Source organism: Leptopilina heterotoma, unplaced genomic scaffold (genome assembly GCF_015476425.1).
Source record: "Leptopilina heterotoma isolate Lh14 unplaced genomic scaffold, ASM1547642v1 Lhet_73, whole genome shotgun sequence".
Taxonomy (NCBI): Eukaryota; Metazoa; Arthropoda; class Insecta; order Hymenoptera; family Figitidae; genus Leptopilina; species Leptopilina heterotoma.
In genome coordinates, this window is record NW_025111169.1 from 901986 (window position 1) to 916510 (window position 14525).

Here is a 14525-nt window from a genome sequence, read left to right on the forward strand (position 1 = left end):
TTACCAAAATATTTCTACATTATCATTCGAGTTTGATTCGAAAGGTTGCCATTTTATCATTTGAGAACAGGCATGCGCATATCCATGTCAAGTGTGGCGTAAGGGAAATATTTGGCTTTTAGGGGCCCAGAAATTATAAAAAAATGGTAAGATTTTCGTCTAATTTAGATATTTATTTACGATAAACAAAAATCGTATAATTGCAATTAAAAATCATCTCTTTGCATGTTGTGCTTAAAGGTTCAATTTGAGTTTGTTTCCAAATGCTAACCTATTTCTGCACTTCTTACAGTGATTTCACTAATCTTACGTCTTATCTTGCATCATGGTTTTAACTTTCTTTAATTTACTAACTAACTAATAATACTAATTTGATTTTTATGATTTCAATTTTGAGAAATTAATACTATTCTCTAAAATTTGAATTTTCTTCATTATATTCATTTGAACATTGCAATTGTACTTGAATTCAATCTCTTTTGCAGAATGATAATTTAAAAACATTTTCATTGACTAAAATTCTAATAAGTAAATTATTGTTTAGAACTATCAATCTTGGGTTACAAGAGATGCGAGTTTCATTTTCTGATTATTTTTATCACTAGAATTTTTCATCTAATTTTGAATTGCATGCTCCAGACATTTAATAACATAACATTTTCATAAAACTAAATTTCGTTCCAATTGTAACATTTTTTTACAGCATAAACTAAAATTTTCTCAGCGGGATAAAGTGAAAAAGTTTATAACCTTTACACAAACCGGAGAGCAAACGGCAATTTATTGCTTAACGCAAAATGACTGGAAATTAGATTTAGCCAGCGACAATTACTTTCAGAATCCTGAGGCATACTATAAAGAGCCTAAAAATTCTGTTGACAAGAAAAAACTCGAAATATTATTTAGTAGATATCAAGGTAATGTGAGATGAAATTTTTACTCTATATTAGAAATAATTTTTCAATTTAATAATTCTTTATTCTGTATTTTTATATACTTTGTAATGTAAACAAATATTTTTCTAGATTCTTCAGAATCTGACAAAATAACAGCAGATGGAATAATGAAATTTCTCGATGATTTGGGATTAAGTCCGGAGAGTAAATTAGTTTTGATTATTGCATGGAAATTTCGGGCAGAAACGCAATGTGAATTTACACGTGATGAATTTATGAATGGAATGATGGATTTGGGGTAAGATTTCAATTTTTTTTTTACTATTATGAGCTAAAATTTTTTTCTTACTTTTATAGTCTGCTAAAATCTACTATTTAGTACTTTTTTCACGATTTGCTATTATTTGGATACATTTTTTTTTTAGTTTTTCGCCACTGAAAGCTACTTTTTCCCTCTATTTTTCTGTTAATTTGCACTATTTTTAATCCGCTAATTTAGTTGAAATAAAGAATATTTATTTTCTTCAAAATAATCATAAATTCAGGAAGTACCACTTCAAATTTTTTTCATTAATATGTATAAATATTTTATTACCAGATTAAACTTTACGAATCCAAATTAATCTAATCTAATCTTAGTCGATTTAAATTTCTCTCGATGCAAATTTGAAACTATTAAAATTTCCACTGTTAAGATAAAACTACAATTGATTAAAATTACAATAAATTAATTAATTTACAAGTTAATTTGCTTTATCAAACATTTTTTAGCAGCTTTTTTGAAAAATAATTTCTCCTCTCATTTTAATAGAATAATAAATATACTGATGTGATTATTTTGTCAATTAATCATGTTTATATTTAAATCACAAAAATTGATTTAAAAAAGAATTTCAGTTAAAATTTTAAAATGTAATTGAATATTAGAAGCGTTATAGTAGAAAATTTTAGAAATAATTAAAATTCAAAAGGTTTTTAAATTCAAATCTTTGAAAATTTGAATTTTGAGTAACTTTAATTAATTTAAAAATGGTAATAAACTTGGTTTTTTTAACAATTTTAGTTCAGATTTTTTTATATTGGTTGAATTTTTAAATATATAATATTTAAATTAAAAAAATTATAAACCTACTTTAAAATATTTTAGAAAATCTAATTTTTTAGATTAATTTAAAAAAAACAATTGTTTTCAAAAACTTTTATTAAAATTCTACAAAAAAATTCATGAATTTTTCAAATTGTTCAAAAATTCTTTAAGGAATTTAATTTTTTTTAAAATGTAAAACTATGTCATTCGAAAATTAATTTAGTAGAATTTTTTATCATAATTTTTTGAAACTTAATTTATCTTCAAAATAAGTGAATTAAAATTTATAAATAAATTTGCTTTTATAAAAAAAGTATCATATAAAATTTGTAGAAATCATGTAGGTATTTTCCTATTTGTTCTAATTCGAATTTTTTAAAAACTTCATTTTTTAATTTTTTTTGGAAAAATTCTTTCAATAAATTCATTTATTTCCAAAAAGAAATTGTACTAAATTTTAATAATGTGGAAATTTTTTAAATAAATAAGGGAAAAATCTATTATCTTTGAAAAATTATTTCGATATATTTTTATTATATTGTTCATTTTTAATTTTATTTTTTATTATTAAAGCATATGTATTAAAATCATTAAATTATTAAATTATAAAGAAAGTAAAGAAAACAAAAAAGTTACAGTTGCAATTTTGATAAAAAATTTAATTTTTGTATTTAAACCATTAAATTCTAGAAGAATTTCTTGCAAATTATTAAAAATAATTAAATAACCAAATTTTAGAGGAATTACCTAAAAATTATTGAAAACAATTGTTAATTGATTTAGAGAAGTCATTAAAAAATATTTTTGAAAATAGTTGAATTTCCAAGAATAATTAAAAAAAAATGTAAAGAATTCGAAATTTTGTCAAATTTAATTGAAATAAATTTTGTATTTTAAAGAATTTCATTTTTTCTACTTTTAAAAATTATTTTTAAATACAATCGTTTTTTTAAGAATTCTAACTAAAAATTTGGAAAATGCTTAAATTTTAGAAAAATTTATAATTAAAATTATTACCTGAATTTACTACTTTTTTCACTACTTTCTGCAACTTTTTGCTACTTTTCGATACTTTTTGATACTTTCTTTTTAAATTAATTAACGAGTGCGAAATAATTGGGAAACTTAAAAAATATTTTTTCTTTTACAGTGTTGACAGCGTAGATAAACTTAAGGCTCGTTTAAGTAGTTTAGAAAATGAAATTCGTGATCCTTTGAAATTTAAAGACTTTTATCATTTTACCTTCAATTACGCCAAAAATCCAGGACAAAAGGGTTTAGATTTAGATATGGCTATCGCATATTGGAATATAGTGTTGGACGATAAATTTAAATTCCTGTCCCTATGGTGCCAGTTTTTGCAGGTAAATTTTTATCCTTACTTTTTTATAGTTAACGTAAGAAAAAGTTATTTAGGGCAAATAATTCATTAAATTACTTCATTAAATTATTAAATTAAATTACTTAAATTTTAATTTAAATTAAAAACCAAATTTAAAAAGAGTTCAAAACTCTTCAAAACTTTCTTTTTCTTTTTTTTACTTCGGTGAAGTTTAACGATTGAAAGAAAAAAATATAGTTTTCTCGACATAAGCAAGAATACTGATTTAATATATTTAAACAAAAACAAAAATTTTTCTTTTCCAAATTATTCATCAAAACATTTTAATAGAACATTTTTTTCTTCTAAATCGTTGATTATAAAACGCTTGTCTTTTTTTTTTACTTTTAAATAGAAATATTTTCCTCTCTTTATTGTAATTTTGTGCAAAATTTCGAAAAACTTTTCAGGAACATCATAAGAGGTCAATTCCAAAAGACACTTGGAATTTGTTATTAGATTTTGCTCTTATGATTAATGCTAATATGACCAATTACGATGAGGAAGGTGCTTGGCCTGTTTTAATAGACGATTTTGTTGAATGGGCGCAACCGCGCGTTCGTCAAGCTCTTTAACATTTTTCATTAGGTCATTCGTATCCTGTTTAAAAGTTATTTATTTCGTTATTACACCACGCAATCTATAATCCCTTGGTAATTGTTTCTCTCTCATTTATTAACATTATATTCAATATTGCTTTGTACACAGAAAATAACATATATATTTTTCTACTTTCTTTCATAGTAATAAAAAATAAAAAATTAATTTCTTATTATTTACAAAAAATTTATTTTACTTTATTTTCAATATATTTAGAGAATTTAAAGAAAAGGGGGGAAAAAACTAAAAAAAAACAAATTTAATAAAATTGTAAACTAGCCTGAATATAATATAGATATACAATTAATAAATGTATAAAAATTGACAAGTACTTGACTACTATTCAGATGCTTTATTTTTTAATAATGTATAATAATTGAATTACCAAAAAGATATATATTCCTGTGTACAAAACAATATTTTCCGATTGTATGAAAGAAAAGAATTGAGAATTCTAAATTATTGCTCAATTATCAAAGCTGTACAAAGTGTTGCTTAACAATATTTCAACACAGCTTTTTTTTTTGGTAAATAAAAACAAAAAGTTTATTTAGATTGACAATGATTGCTAATAGAAATCGGATTTTTTTCTTCAGATTTCCGTCTTCTCTTTCAGTAGATTTATTGAAGTTAATATTTATGTACGATAATACATAAACCAAAAGAGAAAATAGAAAAATTAATTTTACTATTTAGATATGAAAATCGTAAAAGTTGAAAAATTCATAAATCTGAATTCAAAGTTTCGATAAAATGTTCTTGAGGAAAAAGATTTTGCTTTTTCCCATAATATATTATATTTAAAAGAAAACATTTTATATAAAAAATATACATAATTGTATAAATTGTTAGGAAATGTAAAAAAGGAAACAAAAAAAAATACAATTTAGAAGTTAAAGGCGAATTCTTTTTTGTGTTCGAAAGAAAATTAATTTTTGATAAAAAGAAAATATTCTTGCAAATTTTTGTCTTTAGGGATCACTAAAAAAAAAATAAATATCAATGTCAAAGTTTTTATTGATAACGAATTTTTCCTTTTAAAAAATGTATAACATTTTTCAAGCTCTTTAGAAAAAAAAAAGCAAAATGCATAGATTTAGGGATTTGACCATTTTTCATACATTTAAGATAATCTCCTCGCAACCCTCTCCCAAAAAAATAAAATGAATTTCCAATTATAGTTTTATTTTTTTATAAAGATAATATGTTTTTAAATAATATGTGAGATAATTGCAGAGGTAATTTGCATTTTTTCAAATGTGATATTTATTCGTCGAAAGACAAAAAAAGTAGTATTTTCTTCGTAACCGAGATAACTGTGATTACAGATTAAAGCGTGTGTTTTAATAATGAAATAGGTATATTTCTGAGTATTAGATATACAATACGAATGTAATTACAAAATTTAAAAATGGCATTGATGACAATTCTCCTAAAAAACAAAAAAAAAAAATGTGGAAAAGTTTTTCAATTCAATGGAGAAATTGAAATGAATCAAAAAAAAAATTTTCAGGATCATTCCGTTAAAATATTTTACTGAAAACCTTATTTCTAGATTAATAATTTCATCACGCACTTGAAAATTGAAGAAACATGTTAATTTCTACATAATATGAATCTTCATTTAAAAAAAAATTGCAAACAGAAAAAAGAACAAGATTTCCATCGTATTCACGTAATTTTCTAATAGATGTATTAGATCAGTTTTAATACAGTAATGGCAATTGAAAAAAAAAGAAAATTGCGATTACGGAAATTAATTTGTATTTTCGAATTAATTAATGTGTTTTTATTAATATGTTTCATTAATGTTTCATTTAATGTTTCATATTCGATTTTTGTTTCATTAATGTGTTTCATATTAATTGATGTTCCATTCAAGTTTCATTTTACTTGCTCTTTTATAAATATTTACGATAAAATTCGAAATAGTTGTGAAGAATATAAATGCCTTGCGTCTTCTTTTTTTTCTGGAACAAAATCAATTTTTGAAAATATTGATATTTATCTGAAAATGTAACTTATTGCAATATTATAAAAAAAAAAAAATTAAAGGGGAAATTTATATTTTAATTCCCACTTTGGCATTGCTAGAAATTTGCAGAGTTTAAAAAAAAGGGCATGGTAAAGTTTTGTAAATAATGTAAATAAATTCGTCGTTATATTAACCAGGGATAAGTTATAATTAGTTGATTGAAATAAATCAATTTAGAAAATAGAAAAAGTTTGTCTATTTTTCTAATGAAACGTTTATTTTCCAGTGTATTTAATTTTTCTTTTCTTTTTCCTTTCTATTTTTTCTTTTCTTTCTTTCTTTCTTTTTTCTCTCTTTTTTTTGTTTCTTTTATCTTGTTTTTTCTTTTTTTCTTTCTTTTCCCTTTTCTTTTTTTCTTTTTAATTTTCTTCTTTATTTTTCTTTTTTTCTTTCTTTTCCCTTTTTTTTCTTCTTCTTTTTCTTCTTTATTTTTCTTTTAGTTTCACTTTCTATATTTTATGAATTCCATTGTTACAACTACAAGCTCTGAGGCATCGTTTTCCATTTTCCCGCTCGTATAAAAATGCCAATTCGTATTGATTCGAGAAAGCATAATAGCATCCATGCAAAATTGATTGAATATACCAGTGACATAGTGCTTCTAAATTATCTATCGTCGTCTAAAATAATTAATTTTTCAATAGTCATTAGAAGCTATGGAAATTGTCATATAATATTGCTTAAAATATTTTTCTTTTTACCTCCGCAATGATTAATCCAAATTTACAATTCTTAATAGTATTGTGGGCGTGTGAATCGAACAATAATACCTAAACAATAGGTAAAAAAAAACAAATTAGAAGATATTTAGAATTATTTTAATTTATTTAATACCTTATTGATTTTATTTTGAAAAATAAAAATTATTGTTCGGCCACAAGTGATGAGAAGCATAAATAAATTTTCTGATCTCGGATTCTTATACCAAACGTCAAGAAAATTTTTTATATTTTTGCTCAATCCTTTCTCAATTTTCTCGTGAACCACGCGGAATTTCTGTGAATCAGAAAAAAAAGAATTAGAATTTTTGAATCTAATTAAAACTTATTAAATTAAATTAAATTAAAATTATTATTAAATTAACATTAAATTAAATTAAAATTATTATTCCATTAACAGACATTAACATTAAATTAAATTATGATTAAAATTGAATCAAATATCGAATTAAAAAGAATTAAATTTGTTTCAATTAACTGAAAATAAAAATTATACCCATTCTTTTAATTTATTTAAACTTTTGCCTCCGTATATGAGAGCCTCGACGGTATTTAAATATGGATGGGAAATTATTCGCTTGTCTAAAATCCGTGCATGTATTTTATTTCCCTCAATTATTGCCTCTGCTATTAAAATATTTAATTCTGAACATTTCTCGACTCTACAGATTTTTAATTTTCTTTCACTTATTCGTTGAGCCAGAAGTAAACAAATTAATGTACAAGCTTCACTTTCTGCAAAAAAAATTAAAATTTACTACTAATTACAATTTATTATAAATTATTTTATATTTAATACGTTAATTAATCCTTTAAAAAAATAGTGATTCAGAAAGAAAATGACAATTATGTACGTTACAATTAAATAAAAGTACTTTTTTGTCCTGGTGGATAACGACTTTGAGAAAATTCCGGATGATACCAAAAAGCACTGGTGCAATTATCTATTTGCTCTTTAATAAAAGAGGGAAAGCTCTCATTGAATAGTGGAGGCAAGGTCATAATTAAAAAAAAATTATTTCACACAAAACTTCCTTTCCATATTAGCAGTTTTTGAAACTTTTCCAAATTTACTTTGTTCCATTTTTTCTAAAGAGGAATCTCTAGAAAATATCAGAGATTATTTCTGATTTGTTTAAATTTAGCTCTAGAGAACATTATAGAAAGATAATTTAACTTTATACAATCAGAATTTTGGGAAAAAAGTGAAGTTTGTATTTCTTTTCTCTCCATAACCTTTAAATGAAAAAATCATGTTTTCAAACTCGCGATTGTTTTCCCGCAAGGTGCGAGAAAACAGTTGTACCACCACAATAAAGATTGGGGTGTATATTTAATTTTATTAATTTTATTTCACCACTATTATAAAGTAATTATATAAAAAAATTAGCAAAATTAACGCAAAATCCAGCTTGTCAGTTGTTGTAAATTGTAAACAAAGTCTTTAAATAACCGGTTATTGTTGAATTTCATACCTTCCCAACCCTGAAGAAGAGAGAGGACATACTTGTCCAATTCTATCTCTCTTCAATACCCATAGGAATAATAGCAGACGACAGAAAAAGCAGAAGCAAGCAGAAGTCAAATCTTTATAGATTTACATTAAAAAAAGAAAAAAATCAAGACTACTTGGATTAATTTCCATTGATAGAAATTGGTAAATTGATAAAATGGCTGCAGTGAAATTTGGTCCGCATTTAAAAGAATTAAGAATTTTACTTTGTCAAACGTCAAAGTCAAGTCAAGGTGCTAGGTGAGAAATATTTGACATAACCCTTAGTTTTAAATAACAAACAGTATTTTAATTTTTTCTTGAATTCAAGTTTTAAACTAGAAATTTGTTACTTTATCTAATTTTTGTTTTTTATACCACTTTTAGGGAATTTATTGAACAACAATATGTGTCTCTAAAAAACACCAATCCTTATTTTCCAATTTTAATTAGAGAATGTTCATCAATTGAACCAAGATTATATGCTCGTTTTGGTGAGTAAACAAATCGAAATATCTTTTTTTCTATAATTGTTAGTTAACTGTTTTACTTTATTGTTCAAGTTTTTATAAACAATCTTGAGCAGTTTAGTTTTTTTCGACAATAGAACATAGTAAAGTAATAACTTTTTGTGAATTTGCCTAATTGTAAGTAAAATATTCTTTTATTTACAGAATTTGGAAAAGAGACATGTGTACCATTAGCAAATTTAAAATCTGACGATATTCTCGGCAAAGTTAAGGAACTCTCTAATTCTCAGTGATGATAGATCATCTGTCAACTATATAAAGTATATAATTTATTTAGTTTGTTGAATGCCTGTACAAAAAGTATGTAAGTTAAAGCGAAATTATTAAATTGTTTTAAAAACATAAACTTGGTAGAATTTTTCTAACCAAATAGAAAACTAGTCTATTGGATCTATTGTAAAATGTAGGACTTTAAAAAATGTTCTTAAAAAAGAAAAGAAAATTTTAAATAATTTGAGATAAATTATCTTTATTTACATATTTTTCTTTTCAACTATATATCCAGTATTGAAAAATAATTTAAATAATTTATTACAAAATAAACATAATTATTTTTTTGGTAATTTTTAAAATTTAAGTGACAATGTATTACAATTTTGTCTAATTATTTTCTTTTTAATAGTTTTTAAGAAAAAATTTGCTCTAATTTTTAAAAGCTGGTAGACCAAATTCTTCAGGTTTGAATTCATCGAGACAGTTTATTACCAATGTTGCTTTTTCGGTGAATTTCTTTGGTAAATTTGGATCTGGCACCATAACAACTTGCATTCCTGCAGAAATTCCTGCTTCAACTCCATTAGGAGCGTCTTCAAAGACAAGACACTTGAAAAAAGAAAGAAACAAATCAAAATAAATAATTAAAGGGCAATGTAATCAAGCCTTTGATATTTTTTAAATTTAGTCATTTTTCTATTAAGCAATTTTTTATTTAGTAATTTTTCTATTTAGCAATTTTTTATTCAGTAATTTAGTAAATAGTCATTAGTAATTAGTAATTAATAATTAGTAAAATTAAGTAATAGAAAAGGGTGAAATAAATGTTTAGACAAATTTTTTTACCTTTGAAGGATCTGGCTTATCGGGAAATCGATCAGCCGCAACCAAAAATATATCGGGATTAGGTTTTCCCTTTTTTACATCAGGATCAGAACCACCTAGAACTCTATGATGAAACAGATTGAAAACGTCCATTAATTTTTTTGTTTTTAGTTCAAAACTGTCCTTGCTTGAACTTGTTGCCAGTGCAATTGGAATATTATTTTCTTTTAAATGCTGCAAAAGTCTCACTGCACCTGTTATAAAATATTTGTAATACAAAATTATTTAGATAACAAATAAATTTATTTATTTTACTTCGGACATTCTACATGAGAAGTACATAATATGAAAAGAAAAAAGTGTAGAAGAAATTTTTGAAATCAGACTGAGTTTCGTTTTTTTCACTTGAAGAAAAAATATAAATAATTGTCAATATCTTGATTGTCGGAACATTTTTTTAAAATTTCTATGTTATTTCTTATCTTAAGCACTCAGGAGAATTACAATCTGATAAACTATTAAGTTGTTTTTCTCTCAAATTGCTTAGTTAGAATAAAAATAATCCTGTCAGTGTTAATTTTTCTGAAAATCAGTCTGACTTACAGATTGTTAAGTGCATGACAAACAGCAATATACAATAATATATAAATACAACAAAAATGCAAATGTGATCATTTTTAATGTGCATTGACTGTGCTCTCTTCATTTATACAAAAATAATTTTTTTTCATTTCTTTTGAATTATGATACCAACAGAGATGATAGTATGATTTTTTTGTTCTCCGGAAGTCTCAATAAAAAAAATTTTTTTTTTTTTAAAGAAAAGTTTTGGAAAATAAACAAAATACTTGCTTGAAAATAAAAATTGATGGCAAATTCATTTTATGCATTGGAGAAAAAATAGGGAAAAAAGAAAATTTTTTCACAAATTAAAAAGAGGATGTTTTATTTTCAAAAAAATTACTTTTTCAGTCACTCAGGGTTGCCACAAAAATTTAATTTTTTTCCCCTGACTTTTCCCTGATTTCGAGTCAAAATTTTAATTTTTCCCTGACTTTAAAGATTATCCTGATTCACTCATAAAGTCATAAACATTATTAGATACTGAAAAAAATGTTCTATTATATTTATTTACAAATTTCATTAATTGTAAAATTGTTCAAAAACATTAATAACTTCTTTTTTAAATAAATATTCAGTTATTCTTATTTTTCCATAGGAATTAAAATTCTTCAAAAGATTCAAATTCAAACCATTATTTTGAAATTAACGAACATATAAAAATATTATTACAAAACATGAAGATATTGATTACTCCGAGTCTTCAACTCGGAGTGATAATAATGATATAATAATAATAATAATAATAATAATAATAATAATAATAATAATAATAATAATAATAATAATAATAATTTACATTTCTATTAAATTTAAAAAATAATTAAATTAATTACAAAAATTCTAAAAAAATCCTTCACAAGAATTGAATTATTTTTACAAATATTGAATTCTCATAAAGAATTTTAACAACAAATTTTTAAGTAATTCAATTAATTTGACGATTTTTAATTCTTATAAAATTTTTTTTAAATAATTGCATTTTTCGAGGAATTTGATTTAAATTGTATTAAAAATAATTAAAATTCTGCGATGAGTTTCATAATTTATAAGAATAATTGAATTTCTAAAAAGAATTTAATTATTTATGAAAATAAATGAATCCCTGTAAAAAATTTATTATTTACGAAAATAATTGAATTATTGCGAAAAAATTTATAAAAAATTTGTAAATAATTAAATTCCTGTAAAATATTTGTTAGTTATGAAAATAATTGAATTTTTGTGAAGAATTTTATTAACATTTGTTTAAATAATTGAATTTTATTTTTATTATTGAAAACATTTCAATTGTTTCGAAGCATATAAAATTCTTTCTAGGAATTTAGTTAAAATTGATTTTAAAAAAATTGAATTCTTATAAAGAATTATATCAAAATTTTTGAAAATAATTAAATTCTTTTAATATGGAATTAAATTAAAAATTTGTTTGAAAATAATTATTAAATTTTAATAAACAAATTATATTAATTTTTAAAAATAATTGATTTCTTTCTAAGAATTTTAATAAAATTTTTCAGAATAATTGCATTTTTCGAGAAATTTATTTAAAATTGTATTAAAAATAATTAAAATCCTACGATGAATTTTATTATTTATGAAAATAATTGAATTCCTGAGAAGAGTTTTATTATTTATAAAAATAATTGAATTATTACGAAGAAATTTATAAAAAATTTATAAATAATTGAATTCTTGTGAAATATTTGTTATTTATGAAAGTAATTGAAATTTTGACAAGAAATTTATTAAAATTTTTAGAAATACCTGAATTTCAGAGAAGAATTTTATTATTTTTAAAGGTAATTGAAATTTGAATGAAAATTAAAAAAAAATTTTGAACATAATTAAATTTCTGCGAAGAATTTTATTTCTTTTAAGAATTATTGAATTTCGAATAAGAATTTGAATTATTAAAATTTTTCAAAAATTTAAGTTCTTTGAAATTTCTATTGAAATTAATTGAAAATTGAAATTTTCTAAAATTTCGAATTAAAACCTTTTGAAGTTCATCTATTTATAAAAATTGTAAACGCAACTCTTTTAAAATTCAATTAATTTTGAAATATTTAAGTAAAATTGTTCATTAAGAAATTTTTAAGTAATAATTTTATGATAGTTCTTGAAAAATTAAGTTATTTAAAAAAAACATTATTGTCCGAAATAGAAAAAAGTAAAGGTTTTGAATTAGAATTCGTGGTAATTTCTTAGTTTATGAGACAAATAAAAAATACACAAAAATTCAGAGTTTGCTTATGAATTCTAAAAATTAAATTTTTTCCAGTACTTTTAATAAAAATCCCTGACTTTTCCCTGACCTGTGGCAACCCAGTTACTTTTTTAGTTTAGAAAATTTTCTTTTAATATAATAATTTATAATTTTCTTTGAATATAATAAAATTGTAAATGAAATGAGAAATTAATAAATAATGACTCTAAACGAAAAACTAAAAAGCAAAACAAAATTTAACGACATAATATTTTTTTTTGTTTAAACCTGGCATCATATTAACATCTACGAAAAGTTCTCGCTGTAATCGATGATAAATATCTTGAAATTCAATAATAGTTATGGGTAACTTGTAATGATTTATTATAAGTTCTGCCCCTACAACTTCCGGTCTTCCGAGAACTTGATAGGCCAAATCACCTCCATAGGTATATCCATGTTTAGATACTATTGCTTGATATATTTGCTTGTATACACTTTCTGAATCTGCACAGTGCAAACAAAAAAAAAAAGACTTAACGTTATTAATTGTGAATTCAATGTTATTATCACACCTGGCAAAAATTGTGCTTGAGGAAATAATTCTTCGTATAATGTTAAAAGTTGTTTTTCAAATTCATTTGTTGTTAATGGCAATTCCAAATGTTCAATTGTCCAATTTGTCACTTCTCTTGTTTTGAAACCCATAGTTTGAGCCTTATGTTCCCATGTGAATTGTTTTCCATAAGCATTAGTGATACGATTAAATGCTTGAGTATATAGCCTTTCAGTGTCTGCGTATTTTCAGTCAAGAGTTTCATTATTTTATCATTCTCACAGAGTTAATTTTTTAAAAATTATTCCTATTTTTTTCATGGAAAATAATAAACTAAAAATAAATACTAAAAAATTGAAAAGAAACATAAAAATACTGAAATAAAAAATATAAAAATACTGATATAAAAAAAATAGAGAAATTAAATACTAAAATAAAAAAATATCAAAGTACTGAAATAAAATATGTAATACAAATTAATGAAAATAATAATAAAATACGTTTTATTTATAAATTGACCCTCTCGGCAAGATTTTATAACTCACTCGCTTACCTAATAGTGAAAAACATGAGGAAGATAAATTTATGTGATAATAATTTTTTTTATGCTTTAACACTTAAATAGAAGTTACACAATTTCTATAAACATTATTCACCTTGATATTGATTACTTTATTTTCACAGATAATTGTGTTAAAAAATTGTAATTATAAATCCTATATTTTTCTAATGTGTAAAAATTAACAACAATATTATTAATAGAAATTTCTGAACAAAAACAATTGGCGATATAATTGATAATCTAATGAAATTGTAAAAATTAAATAGACTAATTTTCTTTGACGTAAATAATAATTAAAAATAAAAAAAATTCTAATAGTTATAACAAATGTCATCATCCGAAATTTGCAAAATTTCATCATCTGACAAGGAAATGTATTTTCACATATTTAAATACTTATAAAATTTATTTTAAAAAAAAATGTATTAATAGATGAAAAAAATCTTGTTTAAATAAGCAACTATTGTAATTATCGTGTCCTTGAAATTGAATCGAAGTAACAAAAATTTAAAAGACCAAGAGTTTGAAAAAAACTCACCAAGGAGGAGTCCATCCATGTCAAAAATACAATGTGTTATTTCTTTATAATTACTGGCCATTTTTAGTTGAACTTTCAATAATGCTAACTTATTTTAAAAATTTAAATTCAATTAAATAAATCAGAGTTCCGGTAGTCCGATCAAAGTCGTCTGATCCTGATTAATAAACTGTACGTCGCGTGGGCAACGTTATATTTATGTGATGAAGCAGAGTTGGGTCGGTGGTTGTGTGGAAATTTGACAAGAACATTTCAGCCAAT

General features: G+C 22.9%; 4 protein-coding genes across 5 annotated transcripts; 2 read left to right on the forward strand and 2 right to left on the reverse strand.

The window, feature by feature from the left end:
- The first annotated feature begins 11 nt into the window (after nucleotides 1–11).
- Nucleotides 12–6182, forward strand: LOC122510750 (DCN1-like protein). Its single transcript, XM_043625620.1, has 5 exons — nucleotides 12–146; nucleotides 704–917; nucleotides 1026–1194; nucleotides 3134–3347; nucleotides 3775–6182. Exons 1-5 carry the CDS (start codon nucleotides 144–146, stop codon nucleotides 3937–3939), a joined length of 765 nt encoding a protein of 254 aa, XP_043481555.1. The 5' UTR covers nucleotides 12–143; the 3' UTR covers nucleotides 3940–6182.
- Nucleotides 6183–6384: 202 nt separating this feature from the next.
- On the reverse strand, nucleotides 6385–8136 carry LOC122510749. Its single transcript, XM_043625619.1, has 5 exons — nucleotides 7594–8136; nucleotides 7215–7453; nucleotides 6834–6995; nucleotides 6701–6769; nucleotides 6385–6619 (listed from the first exon to the last, which is right to left on the reverse strand). The coding sequence occupies exons 1-5, from the start codon at nucleotides 7718–7720 to the stop codon at nucleotides 6449–6451; spliced, it is 768 nt and encodes a 255-aa protein (XP_043481554.1). The 5' UTR covers nucleotides 7721–8136; the 3' UTR covers nucleotides 6385–6448.
- A 117-nt stretch (nucleotides 8137–8253) lies between these two features.
- LOC122510751 (NADH dehydrogenase [ubiquinone] 1 alpha subcomplex subunit 2) lies at nucleotides 8254–9086 on the forward strand. Its single transcript, XM_043625621.1, has 3 exons — nucleotides 8254–8471; nucleotides 8598–8704; nucleotides 8885–9086. Exons 1-3 carry the CDS (start codon nucleotides 8389–8391, stop codon nucleotides 8971–8973), a joined length of 279 nt encoding a protein of 92 aa, XP_043481556.1. The 5' UTR covers nucleotides 8254–8388; the 3' UTR covers nucleotides 8974–9086.
- Nucleotides 9087–9270: 184 nt separating this feature from the next.
- Nucleotides 9271–14454, reverse strand: LOC122510753 (pseudouridine-5'-phosphatase). Of its 2 annotated transcripts, none has more exons than XM_043625627.1 (4): nucleotides 14265–14454; nucleotides 12897–13115; nucleotides 9800–10032; nucleotides 9271–9562 (listed from the first exon to the last, which is right to left on the reverse strand). In XM_043625627.1, exons 1-4 carry the CDS (start codon nucleotides 14323–14325, stop codon nucleotides 9383–9385), a joined length of 693 nt encoding a protein of 230 aa, XP_043481562.1. In that variant the 5' UTR covers nucleotides 14326–14454; the 3' UTR covers nucleotides 9271–9382. The 2 variants fall into 2 exon arrangements, with proteins under 2 accessions (XP_043481562.1, XP_043481561.1); XM_043625626.1 differs by lacking the exon at nucleotides 12897–13115 and adding an exon at nucleotides 13184–13402 and having other exon boundaries at nucleotides 14265–14449.
- Between the last annotated feature and the right edge of the window lie 71 nt (nucleotides 14455–14525).